Source organism: Apodemus sylvaticus, chromosome 14 (assembly GCF_947179515.1).
Source record: "Apodemus sylvaticus chromosome 14, mApoSyl1.1, whole genome shotgun sequence".
NCBI classification, from domain to species: Eukaryota; Metazoa; Chordata; class Mammalia; order Rodentia; family Muridae; genus Apodemus; species Apodemus sylvaticus.
The window spans coordinates 67,794,120-67,819,458 of NC_067485.1; the positions used below are offsets into that span (position 1 = coordinate 67,794,120).

Consider the following 25,339-nt stretch of genomic DNA (forward strand, 5'->3'; position numbering starts at 1 on the left):
TGTTTCTTCTCCAATGCTCATTAGCAAACTAGCCAGAGTTGACTCACTGCACCTACCATGGCTCTGTTTCCAAAGATTATGGGCGAAGATGGCCAATACGAGATGAACTCGGGCATAGTTTTGACATTTTGTCTTGTACTGCTTTGGTTGGTCTTCTTTTTAAACCTTACCTGCCTTTTGCTCACATATCATAGTTCCCAGTCTTTGTTTGTATGGGTTTTGTGTGTGTGCTGTATCTGTATTTCTTGTGCTTTTTCTTTCCTTTTCTTCTTTTTGCTCTGTTCTATTTTATCCATTTTTTTTAAAAAAACAACTTTTATAATTGTCCTGTTTGTTTCCTAAAGAGAAAGAAGATATCTATCTATCTATCTATCTATCTATCTATATCTATATATCTATATCTATATGTCTATATCTGGCTGGGTAGAGAGGTAGGGAGGAGCTGGAAGGAGATGAGGAGAAGAAAACCATGATCACAATAAACTGTATGAAAAATTATTTTCAGTAAAAATAAATAAATAAAAAGAATATGAACATAAACATCCTGTTTCTTGTAATGTGTTGTGAGACAGAGACAGACTGTGCATACAGTGGTGTGTATGGTGTGGTGTAGGTCAGGGGACAGCTTGCAGGTGTCTTATTCCCTCCATGTGCCTTCTGAGGCTTGAACTTGAGGCTTAGGGAAAAGTGCCTGTACCCATGTTCTTATTGTGGAAGGCCAGCAGAAGCAAGAGCTGGCCAGTGTGTGAGTTTTCTCGGAGACATTGATGGAGGTCATGAACGATATAAAACATTCATTATCTCACAGCTTTGAAGGTAATTGTCACTCGGCCCAGTGATTCCATTTCTAGGTGTTTATCCATGGGGAAGGGAAGGGAAACACATCAACTACCAATATTTCTTGTGGAAATAAGGCTTTTACTTTCTTACTGTGAAAGTTTTGCACATAAAGTTCTCGTGAAGCCATAAGTTATATGCTGTGAAGTGGCACTCATGCAAAGTGTGTGTACTTTGTATTGCTTAGCTATATGAATTATATATGGTTTCTTGATTAAACTTACTTGTTCAGGAATATACATAACAAATATTTTCTCTAATTCTGTAGCTTGTCTTGTTATTTCTTTAGGTGTTTCCATCAAAGTGTAAAAGTTATAGGATTTTTCTCCCCAATATAGGGACTTTTCTCAGTGTATGGTATGAAACCCTTTCATTCTCCAATTCTGTTTGTTTTTTTCTAGATTTGTAGGTTTGTTTTTACGTTTGGATCTATGATCCATTCAGAGTTACTAATTGTGCACAGTGTGCAGAATGAGTTACAAACACTTTTCTTCTTAAAGGAATGTAAAGTTGATCACTCACTAAAAAGAGTATTCTCTGACTCACTTTCTTGGCATGTTACAAGAAATAGATCATATATTTATGGGTGTGTTTCTGGGCTCTTTTCTCAGAAAAGTCAGTTCTCAAGTCAACAATACATATCTTTGATAGTTACAGTTACAATTGAATTCAGACAATATCAATTCTGTTGGATTATTACCACGTGTACCTAGTCCCTCTGCTTGGTACTGAGTGATTCCTAACCTTGCGCCAAGTCTGGAAATCACATCTTCTCAGCAGTTGTGCTCCCCCTGGCACGTGCTCTTCACTCCGTCTTCTGATATGTTGGCTGTTGTGTGCACAGACTGATTCCCAGAGACTCCGTGGGACAGGTGTGCAGACTGGGTAGCCCTGTTCATCCCGTGACACAACTCCAGGCCCCTGACCTCCTTCCCGGGACGGCTGTCTCCTCTCCACCTCGGAAGATTCCTTGGTCCTGTTTGGGAGTTGCCTCCCTTCCCTGCCATCTAATTATAATTACTTAGCAGAAAGCTGTGGCAGTCATACGGTTGCACTTTAATTTTTCAGTCTCTTCCCAGCAATGGCGGTCTGCACTAACTGGAGTCTACTATAGTAGGAGGAGGAAACGTAGCTATTACTCTTTTACTTGTATTTAATCTAGGTTTTTAGGGTTTCTGGGATTGTTTTGTCTTGTTTTTTTTTTTTTTTTTTTTTTTTTTTTATATATATATATATGAAGGTTCAGTCAGTCCTTAGAACTTGTACTCCTGTAGAAAGATGCAAATTTTAAATTGAGATATACTTTATATACTTTATAACCTACCTTAAAGCTTCATATAGCCTACCTTTAAAACATATATTTTGTGGGTTTTAGTATTTTTACAATGTTGTCTGTGTATCAACACTTTCTGATTACAGAATATTTGCAATGCTAAAATGTCATAGCAGGCCATGTGAGCCACTCCCCATTCCTATTCTCTTCTAGCTTGACGGCCATGACCTACTTTTGTCTTTATGGATTTGACTGTTCTGAAAACTTGATATGAACAATCAGATGTGAGCTTTTTCTACCATTTTCATTCAGCATACTTTTTCCAAGGTTTACTCACACTGCAGTGTTACTCAGGACTTGGTTTCCTTTTACCCATAAGTATAATTTAATTATATGGACACATCACAGTTACGTATGCTCCCTTTTCCCCTCAAAAATCCTGAGTGTCTAGAGGGATAGCTCAGCAGTTAGGCATTCCCTGCCCTTCCAGAAGATCGGACTGCAGTGCCTGGAACTCCGCCAGCTCTAGGTGTCCTGACACGCCTTTATGGACTCCCAGCCTCTGCACTCATGAGCGCATACCCTTAACGAACATACATGTACAGAATTTAAAATAAAATATTTAGAACTATTAATTGAAAAAACTTGAAACCTATATAAAATTTTCTACTGTGGGATTCAGTGTGTGGAGGATGTCGTGGGATTCAGTGTGTGGAGGGTGTCAGGCAGTGTTAAATACTGAGGAACAGATGTCACTCTGCAGGCAGCAGTCATAAGAAGTTAACATCATCTTATAGAAATGTTTGTATTAATTCTTTGAGAATTTCATATATCGTGCGTCTACTCACCCCTCCCTAGCTCCCCCACATTGACGTCCTTCCACACTAGCCCAGCTAAGTGTCCTATTGAAAGAAACACCTCGTCAGGTCTAATTTGTGCCTCCTTTGTATTCTTGCATGGGTGGCCTCTCACTGGATCAGGGTAACTCTACGAGGAGCCACATGCGTAAAGGAAACTAACCCACTCACTGCACGCCATTAGTTACTGTAGCTACCCAGTCTGGAGTGGCTCTTGGCACAGAGCTCCCTCCATGCTGGGGTTTTGTCTGTCCTGAGCTTTGCAGGTCCTGTGTATGCTCTTAGCACTGCTGAGAGGTCATATGTGCAACTATTGGTCATGTGCGCAGCTGCCCTGTTGTGTCTCGGAAACATTACTTTATTGTAGTCATCCGCCTGGCTCTCTCAACTTTCTGCCCCCTCTACTAAAGTGATCCATGACCCCTGGGGGAGGGAGGGAGACAGAGACAGAGAGACAGAGATATACAGGTTTCCAATTTAAGGCTGAGGACAGCCCAGTCTCTTATTCTCTGCTCCTAAAAAGAGTATTCTCTGATTCACTTTCTTGGCATGTTACAGAAATAGATCGTATATTTATGGGTGTGTTTCTGGGCTCTTTTCTCAGAAAAGTCAGTTCTCAAATCAACAATACATATCTTTGATAGTTACAGTTACAATTGAATTCAGACAATATCAATTCTGTTGGATTATTACCTGTTTACCTACACAACTATGGCCTTGACTACAGTGCCAGATGTGATAATAACTAATAACTGCATTTCATAAGCGTCATGGCCAATCAGTATAGCCTTCTCATCATGAAGGTAGCATATTATGAATATTATCACAGAAAGAACACCCAACTACATAATTCTGAATTAATCCAACTCCAGACTCAGGTGTATTTAGGTTCCATAATTTCTGTAAAATAGCAAGTGGCACCCTGGGTATTTTATTAAAATTTTTATTCTAAATTTGAATTTAATGTAAATATTTTAAAGTACATCTAATCAAATATAACCCAAATTTAGTAATTCTCAATATGCACTGAATGTTTTAGTTCCAACAATTCAGTATTCATCTGCTCTACTCTTTTAAGAGAAATAGTGAGAAACTATGTGTGTTTGGACCTATTGAGATCCCAGACGTGTACCAGTAGAAGTCTGAGGGATTCAAACTTTAATTATAGTTCCTTGCTAGTTTTAATAGATAATGGTAACCATAAAATTATAAAATGATTGGAAACAGGGAAAGGGCCTGGGGGAGGGGAGGCACTTCCAGCTCACTGAAAGGAGGGCCAGTTCATTAATGTGTATGCTTCTAAGGGAAATGGAAGAGTATCTTTTTATATATATTTGTGGTGTGTGATTTTTATATATTCACATATGCTGAAGTGAAATGGTTAAACTGAACAGACTGGCATATCCCGCTTACGTTCTTCCTTTGTGTGAGCCTGCTGCGTAGTTTCAGGTACAGTGTCCGTCACCATGCTGTGTAATAGATCACCTAGGCTCACTCCTGGGGTTTACCTGAAGCTTGGTACTCTAAAACTACTGTTTTCAACCAGCTTATTCTGCCTCTGTGAGCAAGTGAGGTCAGAAAGTATCAGCCAGGCTCCAAGGAGGCTGTTTCCCTGCGTAGGGCAGTGGACTGAGAACAGGGAGTAGGAGGCCCCGGACAGGGTGAGTGGGAGGCCCAGGACTGGAAGTTGTTTGGTATTGAGATATCGTGGGGAGGATTGTCCTTCAGTCTCTTCCCTCTTCTCTAGCAGGCCATAGCAGGCGACTTCTGGTAGGCAAAGATTCCGGATGGAGAAATGGGTTCATTTCGAATGAATGGACACTCTGAGACTGGGAAGATAGCTGCGCTAAGACCTTCACTGCAGCTCCCTTCAGACACTGGGATACAAACCTGGCTGTGTACCAGGTCTGCCTTGAAGAAGGCAGCTTTCTCCAGAAAGCCTGCCAAAGAAGTCTGTTATCATCTGTGGGTAGGCTGAGAGGTCACATATAGGTGGAACTCCTTAGTCAAAAAGCTGTAGATAAAATCAGAGTACTCAGTTAATTTATCTAGCTAACAAGTGGGAAGTCACTGGTGACTAGTGTATAGATTGCACAAGCAGACACTTCACTGAGCGTGTTCACTGTGAGTACGGCAGTGAGTGCCATGGAAGTGGCACAGTTGCTGAGTGAGCGGAGTACACTGTACTGAGAAAGTGAACAGAGGATGCAGGACGATGCGGGAAAGGACGAAAGCTGACAGTGACAAAGGAGACTAGCACGGCCATTGCTGTAGGTGTAGTGCAGAAGATACCTCCACAGGGCAGCATGGGATAGGAATGGAACTGGGAGTTTCCATTGTCTGTCAGTTCTGTGCCACAACATAGGAAAACCATTGTCTTACAAGTACACACCTCATAGCTAGAAACAAAACGTGAGCAAATTGATCAGAAGTACATCTGAAGGATGCTTGTAATGTGACTAGAGGCCTTCCTTTCAGAAAGGCACTAGTATTACAAGTGAAGATGCTTACTGCTTTTATTTAATGAATTTGTTTTGGAAAGAGGAACATTACATCTGAAAACATTCATAAAACTTGGTGTCTTTTTCTGAACATTTTAATCTCTTGTAATAAAAATAGAAAAAATGAGTACTTTCTCAAGATCCATATGTTATTTCCTGGCCTTGTGTATGCCACTAAGTTAACAGAGAAAACTGACTCATTCCCAGGTCAGCTCACTGTTCATACATTTTCAGCTTTTCCAAAATACATAAACTGGTTAGAGATCTGTCATAATAATTGTAGACGTTGCTATACTGCTCTGTTCTTTGTACATTTCTGGCCAAGAGTGCTTAAGGAGTATTGGCAAATCCCTGACATATATTCTCATTGTTTATCTTCTGGTCTGTGTACACAAATATGTATTTTATATGCATATTTAAGTGGAACAAGTTAGGTGCCATTTTAATTACTCTTGTGTATAATCATTTGCACTTCTTTTTGTCAAGGACAAAACAATAAAATACTTGCTGATATCTGAACTTGAGGCCTTTTGATTTGCTGGTGTATCAACAGAGAACACCAGACAAGACTGCAGCTGCTCATTACCACACCCTCACCGAACACAGAAGCATTGATAGGTGGACACTTAAAGATTGATCGCAGGACCTTTGCCAAATATGGCTAATTACAAAATAAGTTCTATATGGCTGAATCCCAAACCAGCAGTGTGACACCTGAGGCTTCGCAGAAGAGTTAGTGTTGTGGAGAAAGGCACTGCCCCTGCCTCACAGCTTCCTCACAAGCTTGCTTTGGGACATTAGTGTAGCTGCAGCTGCAGTGTAAAGCACTGTGATATGTAAACTGTGATTCCTGATGTCTTCAGTTCTAACTGTTCACTCTTCTCTTCTATTTTTTTCTTTCAAATGTTTATTTCTTAGGGTATTTCACTGGAAGAGTTTGACAAGCTATCTTTCAATATGATTTTAATGAGCCCTCCGTGTCAGCCATTCACAAGGTATGTGGAATGAGTAGTGTTTTCTCTCTAGGAAGAGTATGTGGGCCGAAAATACAGCTCAGTAAATGCTTGCCTAGCATGTATGAGGCCCTGGGTTCACATCATGACACATATCTCATCCCCACCAAAAGGGAGATAGAAGGAGGAAAGAAGGGAGCAGGGGAAAGCAAAGAGCCCTGAAGACCTAAGCACACGTATCCCGTCACCTTACACACTGAGCATAGGAATCCACAGTTATAGTCAGGATAGCAAAGTGATGTCATCAACAGTAAATATGTAATACTATGCTATAGGTATATCTAAGCTAACCAGGTTACTTGCTTTAAATTTTTGAGCACTTGAGCATTCATAGCTAATTCTGATCAGTGAAACAGAATTTCCTTACAAAAATTTTATATGTAAATAACTTGTAAAAAATTTAGCATATATTTATAATCTGTGTATTTCTCAAAATCAATATAATTCAGATGTTTCATAGTCACATTATAATTTCTCATTTCAAATTTACCTAGTAATTTTTAACAAGAACTATGTCTTAAACCTAGATCATTTTTACTATTTAATAGTATATGTTATTTTAAATGGCTATAGTAATAGGGTCTTATTGGTACTATTATTTTGAAGGTGAGAAACTGAGGCATACATAGGTTAACTTTCTCATGACTATACAGTTAGACAATGTCAGAGCCATTATTTATTAATCATTTATATATCTTGTATTAATATGACTAACTAGAGTGTTATGTAATAAATATTCTGATTCAAGAAACTATTCTTGCGTTACTTTTTATTTTTAACCCGCTACTTTGAACTTGAGGAAGCTTATCTCCTTGAGGGTTTATCGTGCTTGCATGCCATGCAGTGTGTTTGATGCAGTCATTGCTGATCTTCAGATTTTACAATTGAAACAGATGACTCATAAATGAGTACTATATAAATTGTGACATTTGATACTGTAAGAACTCTGCAAGTAAGTACCATGAAGACATAGAGGTGTGTATCATGGTATCATGCCAGAAAGGGGAATTCTTCCAGAGGCATGATCAGAGCTATTTCTGAACGGAGAGTAGGAGTTATCAGAGATGGCAGATGGAGTTCCATATGAAGGGGTTTAAGCATATGGGAGGATGTGGCCTAGTGTGTACAAAACAGAATGCAGTCTGAGTGTATGCACGGCTTCAGTGGGCTCAGAATCTTCACTGTAAGCCTAATTCCAGCTGCGGATGCCAGCACTGACTGCAATTATCTGAACTCTGAGTGGAAAGGGACAGAATATAAAAACTGATGCTTTCTGAGCCATCGGTTTAAATCCAGTTTAATCCCCAGTTAATAAGCCTCAGACCCACTGGTAGATTTAGCCCTGGTGTCAGGTTGGGGAAAGTGACAGCAGTGTCACATAGCTTAGGAGCATGAAGCTACTAAGCACTGAAATTTAAAACCCTGATTCTCTGTTTCTGTTATTCAGATCCAATCTAAGTGTTCCTTCCTACTTGAACCTTGAGCATACTGTGAACCTTTGTACAGTTTGTCTGCTAGCCCAGCACCTCCTGTTTACATGTGCTAACCCTAGTTTGTCATGTGCTAACCATAGTTTGTCTAAGCTGCAACTCCTGCTTGTAAAGTAAAGCCCTGGGATCAAGGGTCTGCTTACAGAGGATAAGATTATCTTGGTATTCCTCCTTGTTTGGTGCGCTTGAGTGGTGCTTATCACCTGAGCCTCTGCTCCAGATCGCCGCCCACCCAACCAGCTACGCCCACCCAACCAGCTACTTTCTTTTGTTTCTTATGGTGAAGATCAACTTATTTAAATTCTCTTAACTAAGTCTTTTTTATGTCATTGCATACAATTTTTGATAAGCTCTTGTGTTTTCTTTGCTTTTTTAGAATTGGCCTACAGGGGGATAAGACTGATCCAAGGACAAATAGCTTCCTGTATATTTTAGATATTCTCCCAAGGTAAAATTTAGAATCTTGTACACTTATCTTAGATTTAAAACTGTGGGTATGGAAGGACGTAATGTTTGTCATTTTGTAGAGATTAGTGGTTGTCACATGTACCCTTCTTTTGTCACAACTAATAACAGCAAATGTTTTGCAGTTTTATGCTTGCCTCCATAGTGAGTGACAGAACTCTCAGTAACCACCTGAATTCTGTTGCCTTTGCTTATTGGTAGTAGTCATTGCAGATGTTCTCAGTGCTAGTGAACGCTGCCACCATGGCTGAGTGACCACCCTTTGAGTTTTGCAGTGCAGAAGCCCTATGAAAGCCCATATTTTGAGATGTGCACCAATGGAATTAGCAGGGCTTGAGAAAAAATGAATAAAATAGTTAATTCTTTTTTAAAAACATCGAGAAAATTATTTAAACCCCATTTCTTACAAGTTGTGATTTTCTTTTTATTTCTTTGTAATTCAGTATTTATATTTCTTTTTTCTTTTTTTGGTTTTTAGATTGCAAAAATTACCCAAGTATATTCTTTTAGAAAATGTCAAAGGTTTTGAAGTATCTTCTACAAGGTAAATGATATGTTTGTCTTGTGTATGTCTTAGACTTGGTATATTTTATAACAGGCACTGTTGTGAAATAAGGATCTTAGTAATAAGCATATATTCTAACATTTTGTAAGATATGGACTTTATTAATTAGTATGATTTTTACCAATAATATAAAATGTTACAAAATCTTGTTCTGTCCTTATTTTGATCTTCCAGAAAGAGTACTGACTTTAGTATTAAGTATTTCTAGGTAGAAATACCTTAATTAAGAGTAGCCTCAGAATGAGAACATATCACCCTACTGAGATGGGGGAGACAGCCAGAGACAGGTTTTCATCAGATAGTAGCCTGTGTGGGAAAATGGCGTCTACCTCTACCCAAGTCCTTGAGTCACTGTTACTTGTAACTGTTCCCTCTTACAGACCCTGGGAAGCTGTTTAATCAACAAGTCAAGCTTTTAGCCATTGCTCACAGTCTGGCAGCTTTATTTACTTGTTGTAGAGATTCCTCTATTATCTTTTTATTAACATGCAATTTCTCAAGTAATGACTTAGAAGCTTTGTCTCTGAGTACAATCAGGTTTTTACTGATGATTGTTATGTGTGCTCTTATATAAGAATGCCTTTTCTAAGCAAGGGCTGGCAGCGTTTCACTTTGTCTCTTTTTCTTTTTCCAGAGAGCTGCTGATACAAACAGTAGAAGCCTGTGGCTTTCAGTATCAAGAGTTTCTGTTATCTCCTTCCTCTGTAGGTGCCACAATTTAAATCTTGATATAAGTATCATTTAAGAAAATTTGATATAATAAACAAAATAAATCTATTTTTAATATTTCATATATATGTTAAATTAGCTCAGACATAGATCTTACTTTCTGCAGAAATGGTACATGCATGTTTATTTGCTTGTACATAAAGTAGGTTCATGGGGGCTGGAGAGATGGCTCAGCGGCTAAGAGCACTGACTGTTCTTTTGAAGGTCCTGAGTTCAAGTCCCAGCAACCACATGGTGGCTCACAACCATCCATAATGAAATCTGATGTCCTCTTCTGGAGTATCTGAAGACAGCTACAGTGTACTTAGATATAACAATAAATAAATCTTTAGAAAATAAAAGAAAATAGGCCATTAAATCTCATGCATTTTTCTTTTTGGAAAATAAACAATTGTAGGTTTTGAAAATATGTGGAATATTTTCATGTAAAGTTGTGTGTCCTTTATTCAGTAATGCTCAAAGTAATCCCTAGTGAAATTAAAAAGGACATACTGTAATTCCTTTCCATTAAGTGGCATTAGGTTGCAAGCATGCTTTCATTTCATGGAAGAAATCAAACCACTTATTTTGTGAAAGACTGAATTTATAATTGTCATTGTTCTTTTTGGTTTCTTTCTTTTTTTTTTTTTTCTGTTACCAAGTTAGTTTTTATTTTTGCAGTATCTCGACTTTAGAGAAGAAACTAGTATCACAAATGTGACTGCAGCAAAATACTTGAAATGGACTCATAACTACCCTGATTTATATTCTAGTTATTTTAATTTTCAGACTAAACCTGAGCAGATTGTAATTAGAAAATTCTAATACGTGGGAAGCCTGGTGGGAGAGGAGCTAAACTTAAAGGCTTTTTTGAATTGGGCTCTGCAAGTTAGCAATTCATGTCCTGTTTCCTCTCCTGGAAGGTAAGGAAGGTCAAACACACTCAAGGGTGGCTCTTCTATGTTGGTTTAAGCGAGCAGAGATCTGATCAACGATTAAAGTAAAAGGAAGATTAAAGCACTCACAGGAGCAAACACTAGGGTGCAAGGTGTTGAAAAGCAGCCTGAAAGACTGCACAAACGCTGATCGGAAGTAGACTACAAAGTTTGAAAGGCACAAACACACACGCCTTGGGTCACGTCCACTGCAACTCCCAGGACCAGAGAGCGGCCTGTGAGTTCCGGAAACGGCTGTGCAGCTTCTTTTTGGTTTCTTATCATCACTAGCTATATTATATAGATCTTTGCCCACAAATGGAAAGAAAATCTAGTTTAAAATTTTAATGTATAAGTTGTCATATCATTACCTCTTCTAGAGTAGAGTAAATCCTCCTCTTTAAAAGTAAAGTAACAATAGCCGAGAACAGCTATATTTGAACTTAACATTTTTGCTATTATTATATTATTTGCTTTGGCAGAAACTATGTGCATGTCTTGCTGAGTCTTTATGCTAGGTGCTGAAGATGCTTAAAATCTCCCAAATTTCCTGTGTTAACTAGCCTTTCTGTTTTGCTTGCAGCTAGGCATTCCAAACTCCAGGCTAAGGTATTTTCTCCTTGCAAAGCTTCAGTCGGAGCCTCTCCCTTTCCAGGCCCCTGGGCAGGTACTGCTGCTGCTGCTGCTGGTGTTTACTTGTGGATGGTCTGCCAGTTTCTTCTCAGTAACCACATCGGGCTCCTGTGCCTGCTCAGTTTATCATCCAGGCCATCTTCCTGTCCATTTGCAGGCCTCTGCTTCTCCTGATGTCACTTTTCACTAAACTAAACAAAGCCAAAACTCACAAGGGCTTTTGTAAATGTAAAAATTATCATTAGTGATATTTTCCTGTGTTCCATCATAATTTCCATAACTGTTAACTTGTCTTTCCCTTTTCCCACTGAAAACCATTAGTCAGTGATTACTTAGGCTATCTTTAAATTGGCCTACTTGAACATATTTATATGCTGTTCCTGACATTAACATTGTTTAATCTTAATTGATTAAAGTGTAGTAATGATTAGTTGGACGCTAATATCAAATTCTCAACTACTAAGCTGGGATTCTTGGTGAATGATTTTATATGTTTCATAAGAAATGAGGAAAGGGGGCTGAAGAGATGGCTCAGCGGTTAAAAGCACTGACTGCTCTTTCAAAGGTCCTGAGTTCAAATCCCAGCAACCACATGGTGGCTCACAACCATCTGTAATGAGATCTGATGCCCTCATCTAGTGCATCTGAAGACAGCTACCGTTTACTTTGATATAATAATAAAAAATAAATCTTAAAAAAAAAAGAAATGAGGAAAGAGAACAGAGTTTCAGTGACTCTATAAACTTTGCTTTGCATAACCAGCACAAATAAAGCAGGACAGCCAGTCAGTCCGACTAGTGACGGCCAGTCTGCTGTCTGACTCTCCTGTGACAGATGTTCTTTCCCATACTGGACAGTTTCAGAAACAATGTAAAAAGTATATTAAGGAAGACTAAATCACTAACAATTTCTTGAATATTTTTTCATTCATGAAATAGAAGTTTCTACAAGATTATAAGTTTCTAAAAGCTTCCCCTGCCCACCTTCACCCTCCATAGGACATAAGCATTTTCAGTAAAAAAACAGAGTTTGGTTTTAGATTTGAAGATGCTTCAGTACATCCCTGTTAGTGAAGGAGTTTGGTAAACATTAGTTCCATGTACATTTTCCAGTGTTAGTGTTGCTTTTAAATTTCTTTTCTAGCAGCGCTGCTGTGTTTAAATTTTGTGAGTTTTTCCTTTAGTAAGTATAACAAACAGGAATTCTGTGAAGTAAATCCTCTGACGCTCAAGTTTTGTTTTGTTTTGTTTTGTTTTGTTTGGTTTTCAAGACAGGGTTTCTCTGTGTAGCTCCATCTGTCCTGGAACTCACTCTGTAGATCAGGCTGGCCTCGAACTCAGAAATCCACCTGCCTCTGCCTCCCAAGTGCTGGGATTAAAGGCATGTGCCACCACGCCCGGCTTGAGGCTCACTTTTTATATACTGATGACTAATAACTTCTGACAATAAATTGTGTCAATACAAGCAAACTACAGTGTTTTTAACATCAACCTAATAAAAGCTAAAAGGTTTACATCGGTTTAGTTAAAATTATTGACTTATTTCTTATTTTAAATAAAACTTTGACATTTTGTGTGTGTGTGTGTGTGTATGTGTGTTTTTAACTTAATGCCAGATACTGATGGAGTTTCCTAAAACTGTAACTGTTCGGCCACAAAAGTATGCAGTAGTTGAAGAAAGTAAGCTAAGAGGGAAGAGAACTGACCCACACATCTGCACTGAGAGCAGCCGCACGCAGTGTTCTGGAAAAGACGCCATTCTCTTCAAGCTTGAAACTGCAGAAGAAATTGACAGGAAACGCCAACAAGACAGTGACCTCTCTGTGCAGATGCTGAAAGACTTCCTTGAAGATGACGACACAGATCAGTACCTCTTACCACCCAAGTTATTGCTGCGATACGCCCTCTTACTTGATATAGTCAAGCCCACTTCCAGGAGGTCCATGTGCTTTACCAAAGGGTAAGTTTGAAGGTGACCCGGTCCGTGTCATGACAAAAAGAACTGTGTTTCGTAGATAGTCTTCTAGTTCTCAGAACAAGAAGTGTTTTATTAAGTGTTTGTCTTAGGCTGACTTTTTCCCCAATCGCCAGTAGAACAGGAGTGAACATTCCTGTGCAGAACATTCTGCACCTCACCCACAAAGTGCTCAGAAAAGACAAGGCCATTTGTGAATGACCTTTGTACAGATTAAATACTTGTGTTAACATGATTTCCACAGTTTGTGAATTGTTAATTTTATTACTTTTCTTTCTGTGAGACACATTAAACCTCAAGAGTGATGTCTGTCAGTGTATTTAAAAAATTATATTTTAATTTAAAGAAATTGAATCATCCAGTTAAAATTTAAAACTTTAAACTCATTTATCCTTTTAAATAAATAATGTATTCTCATATTTCAAAATTTAAGTTACTAAGATTATAAAACCCCCTACTACATATGTCTGTTGGCCATCTCCTATCTATAGCCACCAACCTGAGATACTAGTGTACTGCATGACTTTCCAAGGGTTTTTTTTTTTTGCTAATATTGCTTCCTGGACCAAACATAAGAAAGCTTTTTCTCATCATGGCTGCCAGTTCTCCTAAGGTCACAGCCAAAACCAAGGCATGATTCCACCAAGGTGAACTCTCAGGGACCGGTGAGTTTATCAGGCTTCTTGCCAGAGCATGGGGGAGGGGTTATTTTCAGGGGTAGGGTGCTCCTGCCTCCCAGCAGACTGAGCATGGAAAGTCTACCCAGTAGGGATGACTGACAGGTTGCCTGTATCTACACAAATGGAAGACACCTCATCTAGTATCCCCTAGACTATAGACTCTACCCCTCTCCTAGGTCATGTGCAACTAAGGCAGAGTTACCCAGAACATTTATCGGGGAGAAGCTAGATACTCAGGAGAAGTCTATGATCCTCCCTAGCCCTCCATGAGGGGCAAAAACAGTCAACAGGCCCATCTGGGTGACCTTTGTAAGAGGGCACAGACGAATTTCCAAAATGGTGACCACTGGCTTGGAAGATAATCAAAATCTTTGGATATTGTTGCATGGCAATATGAAAATCCTTTCTGTGTTCCTATTGTTGAACATTTAGGGTTTTGCTCTGGGTTTCTTGACTTATGGCAATTTTTTAACAGTTTTTCAAAACCTTAGAATGATGGGGTAAACTGAGCGTTTTAGGATAAAAAGTTGAAGACCACCATATCTCTATTTTGTGTATGGTCCTCAAATGGGTAGGCGGTTGTGTAATGTGACAAGTCAAACTTTTTTTCGGTTAGTTTTCTGTCTGTGGAAAAGACAGGGCTGCCCTACAGCCACGTAGACTCACTCTGATTTTATGATCCGCCTTGTGCTTCTAGGATAAAGGATTTATTACTTTAAGAAGATTCCACTCAGCTGTTGTCTATTACCAAGTCCAATAGGTTCTGTTTAGGACTCTCATAAAATAGTGCTTATCAATTTTGTAATAAACAGCAACCTTGATATTCTTTTATAATAAAGATGACATAAAATGAACCTTACAGTCACTTCTGCTAAATATGGTGTCCAGGTGTGTGCACACACATGTTTACTGTGTAGAGCATATGAAGAAGTGGTGTGAAACAGTTATTTTCCCTCTTGTATTTTTCTGATTTTTATTTTAAATTGTCCTTATTGTGAAAAGAGAGTGCTCGTGTAACAGAAAGCCACCTTGGCAACGTACCTTCCATTTCTAAAATATTTTATACTTCTTATGCAATTTTTAACTAATTAATTCTTAAATGAAAATGATAGTGAAAGAGTACGGGTCTAATGAGACTTAAACTCAGGCTCAGAGGACCATGTATATGTAGTATTAGAGAGCAGAAGGTTTGGAATACTGAGAAGTTATAATTCAGGCATTATAAACATAATAGTAATGATATATATTTTTATCTATATATTTGGTTCAATTTGGCAGGGATTTTTATAGTTTGTATTTTCTAGCAAGGAACATTGCAGATATAATAATATAAAAATACTAAGACATCATTCAGTGATATTTATATAACTTAACTGCTACATTTAGTTTTTGAGAAGCTTAAATAGAATTATATCTTCTATCTTATTTTAAATTATAAAGCATATTCCTATGATACTGTTCAACATGTTTCAGAAAAATATAAATGAATGTCATTTCATAAATATTTTATCTCTTAAAAATATTTTTTAGAAAAAGATCTTGGGTGATTCACTGTTGAGTACGGTGTTTTCAGTAAGCACAAGGACCCTAAAAAGAACCAAGAAGACATGTAAATATGGCTATGCATGGTGGTATTCACTTGCATAGCTCTGGGGAGGTGATCCCCAGACCCCGGACCTTGCTGGCTGGACACCTTACATGTTCGCTGTGTTTGATGTTACTAGTGAGAGAGCCTGCCTCCAGAAAACTTAGGATTGTGCTTGAAGGCATGACAGCCAGGCTTGTCCTTAACCTCCACACACATCTGCATACCCATAAGCAGACACAGGCACTCACACATAAACACGCTCACCACCCATGAACACACACACACACACTCACACACACACTCACACACATAAAGTAATATTTTTAATATTTGGCATTAAAATCCATCAGGTGTTACACAACATTCCTGTTACTTTTTCAGGTATGGAAGCTACATAGAAGGGACTGGTTCCGTGTTACAGACTGCAGAGGATGTGCAGGTACAGTGTATGGTTTTAAACTCGAACTTGGCATTCAATGGCATTACAGTTAACATTTAAGAACACCAAAACAATTTTAACTGTTCAACTGAAGGTGGCAAAATATTTTACTTATTCACACAGATACAAACATTTCTTTTTTGTGAAGTGATTCTTTGCTTGTTGATTTTCTTGTTAGCGTTATGTAGTTGACTTTGTTGACTCAGTTTTCTATATGTTTTTATAATTTTTTATTTATATATTTACTGATATTTCTTCGTCTTAAGGGGTCAAAAATGACAGATAAACTGAAACTGATCCCAATCTGTTAATCGAGTCTTCTTCTTCCAAATCTGTTGCCATTATCCAGCTAATATATAATTGTTGCTCAGAAATATTTTGCTATATGTTCTGCTGCTGTTCAACACTTCAGATTGCTTGTCCATTGTTCTAAAGCTGCCTAACAACTGGAAATCTTGTCTGCTCATACAGAACTTTTGCATTTCTTTTGGATTTTTTTTTTTTTTAACAGATTGAGAATGTCTACAAATCTCTTACTGATTTGCCACCAGAAGAAAAGATAGCTAAGTTGTCAATGCTTAAACTGCGGTATTTTACACCTAAAGAAATTGCAAATCTCCAGGGATTTCCTCCTGAATTTGGTATGTGGGACCCCTGTGGAGCACAAGTTTACTTGATTGAAGCTCTCAGCTCTTCCTTAGGAGCTCACGTGGGTATCACGTGGGTATCACGTGGGTATTAGGAATGAAGCCCTGCAGTGCTGTGGTGAGAGGCGGGGTTGTGAGTGCCCCAATCTCTTCTGCTCTAACACTTCAGGCTTTTTCCTGCCTTGTCTTCACTTCAGTCACGGTTCAGTCCATTCCTTTCTCAGCCTCTCTTCCCTCTCCCCTAAGTCCAGTAATGTGTGGAGTCTACTCAGGCAGCGGCCATTAATCAGGAGGTTGGTAGACTTCCTTTCTACTTAAGTTCTTGTTACTGCACTTAGGAACTAACTCCACACTATCGGGGGCGGGGTCCTTCAATAGGCTTATCGTGTTATCGTGGCCTCAAGTGTGCTTCACCGAGCAAGCTACGTTCCCCAGCTCTTCCCTTTGTATTTATTTTTATATCGAGACGGACTTTTTAAGTTGATTAGACTAATCATGAGCCTGCTCTCTAGCCCTGGTGGTCCTTAAACTCATGACCCCCCTTCCTCAGCCCCTTCAGTAGCTGGGCTTACAGGCTGTACAGCCAGGCTCTGCTAGGCTCCACTGAGCTCATGTGACTTTTTCTGATAAAGAAGGTAAAGGGTAGTTGAGTTGCCTAGTTGTTGGATAAGGGTTGTGTGTGTGTGTGTGTGTGTGTGTGAGTGTTTCACTTTGGCACAGATAAATTCTTATCAATTACTTGCCTTTGTTCTTCAATATAAGGAATGTAAGGAGCATTCAAGAGCCTTGGGGGATCTACACTGGGGGAGTTCACAAACAAAAGCAAAGATAAAGGGATAAAGGAGAAGGCAAAGTCCTAACTCCACCTTAGTGCAGGAAATCCTGGGATTAGCCCCAGGAAGCCTTGGACAGGGCCCTGTGTGTGCTTATAGTGAACCCAAGACCTCCCCTCCCCCAGTTCCAATGCTACCTGCACTCTCTACACTAAGAGATAGATCTACGTTTTCTTACACCAAGGCCTCAAAGTGCTCTCCATACCTGGCTAAATAGGCAAAGGGAAAGAGGACCTACCTACCCAGTCTGCTGCAGGGCCAGGACCGGGAAGGGGGCTGCCTCTGAGGCCCCTGCTTGAGGATTTGAAAATAGAAGGACAGGAAGCTTTGTTAAATCCAGTGGAGCTGGATGCATGTTTTGGAGGTGGCTAATGGGTGAAAGAGATTGTGTTTCAGATTCTTAACAACAAATGTAAGGATGGATCACGATCCTCTCAGACACTCACCACAGCTCAGCATTTCACTGAACTGTTCTTGAGACTTGCTTCTGGGAGTGTAATCACAGCAACCAGCTTTATCGTCTACGCCATCTGTTTAAAACATTATCATTGCTGCAGTTTTTACTTATATGTGTAGACATTGTGTGTGTGTGTGTGAGAGTGTGTGTTATAATAGTGGTTTAAAAAGATCATAATATTGAACGAGAGCAGGGGTGGAGACATATGGGAAATTGGAAGGAGAAAAGGGAAACACTGTAATTGTGTACTATTTTCTTTTTTAATTTAAAAAAGAAAAGATTACTGTTTTTCCTTCTTGGTCATCTCATGCAGCCCTCAGTGGCTTAGAGACTTGCTGGAGAAAGGCACAGGCTCCCCTTGTCTTGGTTTATGTAGCAAAGTGAGAAAATTGTAGAAGAGGAGATGAGGGCTGGACTTAGTTCTTTTTCCAGTCTGTTCCAGTCTGTTCCAGTCTGCTGCCTTCCTGTGTTTTGAACAGTCAGATTCATACTACTTACAAGGAAACCTATTTACCATCTAATTAAAATAGATTCCTAAGGCTCCATTCCTAAGGCTCAATGTTCTGTTATTAAGACTTGGTCAGGGATGGGGGGGGCACAGTCAGACCAGCTAGAAGAGTCTTTGCTTGTTCTACCTTACATTAACTTTTCTCTTTTAGTTTATAAAATAAACTAATTTTTATTTTGTCAAGTTCATAAATATTTTTGTTTTAAAATTTGAAGTCAGTAAAATAGAATTTCTTGAGGTTCTTCATACACACACACATACACACACACAATGTGTATGAAGAATCTTTTCATTTTTATTTCATTTAATTTTTAAAAATTTAGATCAAACTCTATCCTTGTTCTTTTTCAAATTCACAGCCTTTTTGTTGAGTTACATATTTTTTGCTGAGTGCTCTTTTGAAATATACGTTGTGCTCGTACTGACGGTTTTGCCCAGCTCTTACCGTAGGCCATCATGCAGCTGTCCTCATGTGTGTTTCCAGCACTACCAGCTGTGGGCACAGAAATGGACATCATCTGAGCCATTTGTCCCCTGGCAACCGTGGATTCCTATCGATGTTTCTGGTCATTTTGTCCTGGTGTCCTATGACTGCCTTCCCTTCGTGTGTGCGTGACTAGCTTGTGTGTGCGTGACTGGCTGGCTGTGGGAGAGACGCAGACTTTCATTGGGAGAGAGCTGCTGCCCTGACCCTGTGCTTCCCATGTGGCTTCCGCTGTGAAGACGTTATTACTTTAATACATCTCAACACCTTTTCAGTTAAAAACTATATAATTTTCCACCACTTAGCTTAGACTTTAGTATCATATAGAACAAAATTCTGTTTCTAAACTCACTTTTCCCCTCAGTATAGTCTTAATATCACTGAGGGCCCTTCCCGAAGATTGTATAAAGGATTGTCTATAAACACATTTGTACTTCTGGTTATTTGGAACTAAATAGTCTTTGATATTAGTAATGTGCTTGCCTGTGGCTTATTATCTGTAGGATATAAGCTTTACAGTCATGGTCAATTGCAGCTGACAGCTTTATTAGAGTAATTACTGTTATCTTATTGCAATCAATACAGAGTATAGTGTTGGTAAAACAACTTCACCTAATGGTTCTTCATTACAAATGTATGAAACTGTACTATTCTTAATGTTCCTTAATTATTTCCTTTAACTTATTGGATATTTTTTTTCTTCACTTGTTATTTCAAAGCACACTGAATGTGATGAAATCAGATAGGAGAAACTGAGTTTATGGAAGCAGACTGTGAAAACCAGCTCTATACAGAACATATTGAGAACTCTTACAACTTAACAAAAAGAAAATAATCCAGCTTAAAAATGTGAAAATGAGGGCCTAGGGAGATGGCTCAGCAGTTAAGAGCATTGGCTGTTCTTGCAGAGGACATGGGTTCAATTCCCAGACCCACATGGCAGCTCACAGCTGTCTGCAGCTCCAGTTCCAGGGGGTCTGACACTCTCATAGAGGTATGCATGCAGGCAAAAAAAATTACTGCACATATAAACAAACATTTTTTAAAAATTAAAAATGATTTGAACATGAATTTCTTCACAGATAGGCAGATAGCTAATAAACACATAAAGAGAATGTTTAGCATCATTAGATATTAGCTAAACATAAGTAAACTATAGTGAAACATTACTACATATCCACTAGAGTGAAGTAAAATAGTGCTAACATCTGTGTAAACATTAAGCATAATGTGACTCAGCAGTTTTACCTCTAGATACTTATCCAAGGAAAAACCTTCATAATATGTGTACATTATTATATATAATATCCCAAAGTGAAAACAACTCAAATGTTTACTAATTAGGATGGATAAGTAAAATATGTTTTATCCATTAAAAATATTATTAAGCAATAAAAAGTTAAGTACTAGAGTTTGTTGAGATGTGAATGAACCCTAAAAGCATTTTGATGACTGTAAAAAGGCAGGCATAAATGAGTCACCTGATTCAATTTATATGAAACTAGAATAGCCAAACTGCAGTGCCATCCTTTGAAAGGTAGAGGCTGGGCTGGGCGAAGAAAAGGAACAGGGAGGGATTGTTGGTGGGACAAGGGGGTTTAGGTTTGGGGGTTTTATTGTTCTTGTTTGTTTGCTTTTGTTTTTTATTTTTAAATAATGGAAATGAAGGTGTTTGTGAATCTAGTCTTAAAATGCATGAACCATATACTTTTAAAAGGTAGATGTTGTGGGATGTAAATTAGAGCGCTATAAAAGTGCTGTTAAGTAAAAGAAACTACCAAGAAAAACAGTAGCAACCATTTTTCCAAAGTGAATTAACACATATGTTTCTGCAAATATTAACCATACTCTGATATCATGTGATATAATTGTGTTATACAGCATCTCATTGTATTAGCATTATAGAATGATGTTATACAGTATTTTGGTCTCCAAATTCTCATTTATTAGTAAAACTTCATGGACATATTAGCAATTTACCATCTTTTGTGTTTTAATAATGTATATACTCTCTGGGAATTGTGTCCTTAGGCATTTTCATGATTTTGTGAGCATGGAAGGGTACACACACACAACCACAACTGTAGCGTCACAAGGTGATACATTGTGTAGGCCCTCTCTCCATTATATTCACAGGGCCTTCATTGACCATGAAGGCGTGCATGCATTTATAAAATAACCATTGTGCTTTTACTAAAAGCAATCTTTTATTTCTGGATATTGGGATCGCAAATGATTGCATTGTTAATGCCACCTCTGTTTCCTAGGGTTTCCTGAGAAGACAACAGTGAAGCAGCGTTACCGACTGCTTGGCAACAGCCTCAACGTGCATGTGGTCGCAAGACTGCTCACAGTCCTGTGTGAATGATCTGGAAACGCCTCAAGAGGTGCCACAGTGCCTCTAATTCTACACAGTTATTCCAAAATTCCATCTTGAATTAATTCTTATAGAATTCAACTAAATAATTTTAATAGCATTTTAGTGGGTAATTCATAGGGAGCTTAAATGTGCATATCAAATTGTTTCCTTAAATGTATATTACTGTATCTGATAAACCTCATGTTGCTGTGTTTGCTTTGTGGGAAATATTTTATAAAGCTTTTAAACATGTCTATTAAATATCTTTTATATTATGCTATAAACAAATTTAAGAATTTGAATTTTTATATGTATATTAGTACTTTATAAAATATGGCATGAATACTATAATGAGCCTTAGAAAATTATTTTTGTATGTTAACTTAAGACGTATTTTATATAACATGGAGAGACTGACTGGCTAGCTCTCATAGTGCTGTCCGTGCTTCTGGCCGTCATTCTTAACTAGCTGCGAACCAGGATGCTGCGGTGCTGACTGTCCTATGCCCGTGCGTGTCATGGGAATAGCCAACTGCTCTGTGACTTGACTTAAGGCCTGATCAATGAGATAGAATCCATGCTTGGCCCTGTTATCTGGTTCAAAGGCCTGTGGCTAGACAGTTCATGGGCCCCAGTGGGTAACTTATTAGTATTATTCTGATAAATGGGCATTGTATTGAATGATGATGATTCCTGATGATTTATTTTCATACCACAGAGATTAGTGTTTCCCTCAACACTCAACAGGTGAGCCAGCTTCTTGCAGTAGATGGCAAGACAGAAACCCAGAGAACAAGAGACTGGAGCACTCAGCCCTAAGTGACATATCTATCACTCCCCTCCCTCCCGAGGCTCAGGGATCATTGCAGAAGAGGAAGCAAAATCACTGTAAGAGCCACAAATGTAGATGACTTTAGGGAAAGATGTTTTCCAAGTACAGCAGGACAACTGCACATGTGGACTTATAGCTGAGTGACAGCATGCGAAAGACCTGCGTGAGCCTGACTCCCAGATGGCACCCGGTATAGAGTGGGCAGGGTGGGCACCAGAGCTCACTGTAGCACAGAGGCTGTTGGCATTCAGTAGCTGCTGGGAGAGGAAGAGTCAATTCTCTTCCGAGGTGTGGCTCCTGGTATGTGGCGCACACCCCGGGGTAGACATACACTCAAGAATATTTGAGCAATACAAATTGGACTTGACTTTTTTGAAGAGGACACAGAGTTGGGTGGATAGGGGAGGGAGTGTGAATATGATCCAAATAAACTACGACATTCTCAAAGAACTAATATTATTTAAAAAAATAAAATTTTTTTTACAACTCTTAAGATATTACTCTTTCTGATCATTTATCCTAACTCAAAACTGATTCAAATTCTAGCCTGTTGAGTGTTTTACTTAATTCCAGGCCTTTTTAGACAAGTTCATACATTTTAAATCAAATTATCATCATCCCACATAGACATCAGTCTGAAGAATATATTAGAAATACTCAGAAATTCTTAATCAAATATTTGAAAAATGCAGGTGACTTTTTTTTTTTTTTTTTTTTTTTTTTTTGATGAGACAGTGTCTTGCTGTGTAGCCCTGGGTGGCCTGGAATTTGCTATCTAGTCCAGTCTGGCTTCTAACTCAGAGGGATCTGTCTGCCCCAACCTCCTAGAATTAAAGGCCAGAATACTTAACCTGGCTTCCTCTTCACTCTTAATCTGAAGATAAAGCCTCATTGTCCTGCGTCCATTCCACTGGTAATAGTTTGCTATTACCAGAGTGCTTTTGCTCTGTCAGCCTTTGGGTTTAGCTTGTCTGTTATTACTTTCTAAGGAGTATGGCATGGTTTATGTGGCAGTAATGTTAAGGAAGGAAAACGTGCTGCTATTGCTGCTAGGACTAGGAAGTCAGTGTTTAGCAGGACAGAGTTTCTGTTTCCTTCTGAAGGCGGGAGGCACTGCTGGCTCGGCTTGGCAAGCATGCTGAGTGACACCCAACTGTACACTTAGAGTCTGTTGAATGGCTAATTACTTAGATTGTGCTGAACTTTTAAAAATTACTCCTGAACTCAGGTAAATATGGGTATATCAAAGCTATAAGCTGTGTATATATCACCATTCACTGTCTACATTTGTATATGTTTTTAAAGATGAACCTCATTAAAGTCTTATAATTACAAACTAAAATCATCATGGTGCAATTTCATGTAGGTTATCTTCACTGCTGAAGAATTATTATTAAGAGGATGGTTTATGGTTTAACTGTATTATGCTATGCTTGCAATTATGTTGTAATTATAAGGTCCAATGCCCTGCTGAACAATATTAAAACAAATTATAGTTTCTCCATTATGAACACACATGGTGGGTCTGAGGAGCATTTACTTATAAATTGGGAAACAAAATTTTGAAGGGTCTGGAAAGGTGGGTCAGCAGTTCACAGCATTCACTGTTCTCTCCGGGGACCGGGATTTGAGTCCTACCACATATGTGCTGTGGTCTATCATTTTAAGGTACTTATTCCTTGCCCCATAACTTTGATGCTTTACAGTCCCCAGACTAATGAATAGATGCAAATTAATTAATACAAACAAGATGATTTATGTTGCCGGGCGGTGGTGGTACACGCCTATAATCCCAGCACTTGGGAGGCAGAGACGGGCAGATTTCTGAGTTTGAGGCCAGCCTGGTCTACAAAGTGAGTTCCAGGACAGCCAGGGCCACACAGAGAAACCCTGTCTCGAAAAAAATCAGAAAAAAAAAGATTTATGTTGGAAAATAATTTGGAAGATGAGTAGTCTTAGAAGTGAAACCTGGACCATCCTTAGTGGCAGCCGGTGAAGTCCAAGGATAGAAGGGGAGGGAGGGAGTCTCCTCCCCCTATGGGGCCAGCTGACCTTCTCCAGAGGACCTAGCACATTGAGTCCTGGCTATTAACCCACAGCTACAGCTGCTCTTGCCTGGCAGAGTGAGCACATACCTGCCAAGCTTACGCTCAACAGCTAGAGCTTTGGAAAGAAATTTGCAGTTGAAATAATAAATGATGAAGGGTTACCCAGTGCCAAAAAATACTAGGATAAACTGTTGTTTAGAATGATCCACTTCCTCTCTCCCTCTCTCCCTCTCTCCCTCCCTCCCTCCCTCCCTCCCTCCTTTTTCCTCCCTCCCTCCTTTCCTTTTTGAAGCAGTGTCTTTTATAATTGAAACTAACCCCAAGCTTGCAATGTAGATGAACTTCTGATCCTTCTGCCTCTGCTCCCAGATGCTGGGATTACAAGGTTAGTCGCACCATACCTGACTTATGTGGTGCAGAGGATGTGCCTAATTGATAGCATGGACGTGAGGCAAACTGACCCAGAGAAGTGCACCCCTAGACCAACTTGGCTTGTTAAAGATGTAAGTGTATTTGATGGGGGAGCTTTTCAGTGACTCTAACAACTTGCAACCCTACTGGCACCCATATAAAGATGGGTGGTGCCACACCCAATGCCAACTAGGCTGGTTGCATAGTTATTAGGTAGAGTTCTTGAAAATAAATTACATCCTGTCTTTGGCTGAAATCTCAGCCTCATTCAGATCAAAATGTTAGCTAGGAGGACTCTGAGGAACAAGAAAGACACCAAGGAGAATTAAAACTGGTTTAGTTTTGTTAGTTTAGCACATAATAAAAGAGACATCGTGTTCAGCCAGCAGCACACATGTGTTAAGTAATACACTTTGCAGGTGAGTTGTTGTTTCCCCATCCAAACCAAAGGGGTTCTGCTTACTGGTTTGTGTTGACAACTTCTTTAAGTAGAATCGAGAGGTTTCCACAAGCCAAGTCAAAACAAGGTACCAGTTTTGAGCTCACATCAATTTTTTCAATGTGCTTTCCCGTCTTAAGTTGTTGGGCAGAACCTTAACTTGTGTTGGGGTTGTATCTTAATGGCAGTGTGCAGTTAAATCTCAGCTTACACACACACACACACACACACACACACACACACACACACACAAGAGAAAAAGCTAAGGCAGTGGGACATAAAGAGAAGAATTTGCATGTAATTTGTTCTTTAGCTGGAAGCTGTTTTAATCACATAACTTGCTTTTAGTGGCTCTGCCCTCTG

General features: G+C 39.1%; 1 protein-coding gene across 5 annotated transcripts in view; it reads left to right on the forward strand.

The window, feature by feature from the left end:
• The window catches only part of Trdmt1 (tRNA aspartic acid methyltransferase 1), a 37,536-nt gene extending 14,116 nt beyond the window's left edge, over positions 1–23,420 (forward strand). For 4 of the 5 annotated variants that reach the window (XM_052156925.1, XM_052156930.1, XM_052156928.1 and 1 more), the window contains 9 exons: positions 6,387–6,463; positions 8,348–8,419; positions 8,915–8,980; positions 9,636–9,705; positions 11,228–11,311; positions 12,893–13,236; positions 15,901–15,958; positions 16,470–16,599; positions 21,155–23,420. In XM_052156925.1, the coding sequence (XP_052012885.1) occupies positions 6,387–6,463; positions 8,348–8,419; positions 8,915–8,980; positions 9,636–9,705; positions 11,228–11,311; positions 12,893–13,236; positions 15,901–15,958; positions 16,470–16,599; positions 21,155–21,255 (1,002 nt within the window). In that variant the 3' untranslated portion in view covers positions 21,256–23,420. The remainder of the gene's footprint in view (positions 1–6,386; positions 6,464–8,347; positions 8,420–8,914; positions 8,981–9,635; positions 9,706–11,227; positions 11,312–12,892; positions 13,237–15,900; positions 15,959–16,469; positions 16,600–21,154) is intronic. The other variant, XM_052156926.1, reaches the window with a different exon arrangement.
• The last annotated feature ends 1,919 nt before the right edge of the window (positions 23,421–25,339 follow it).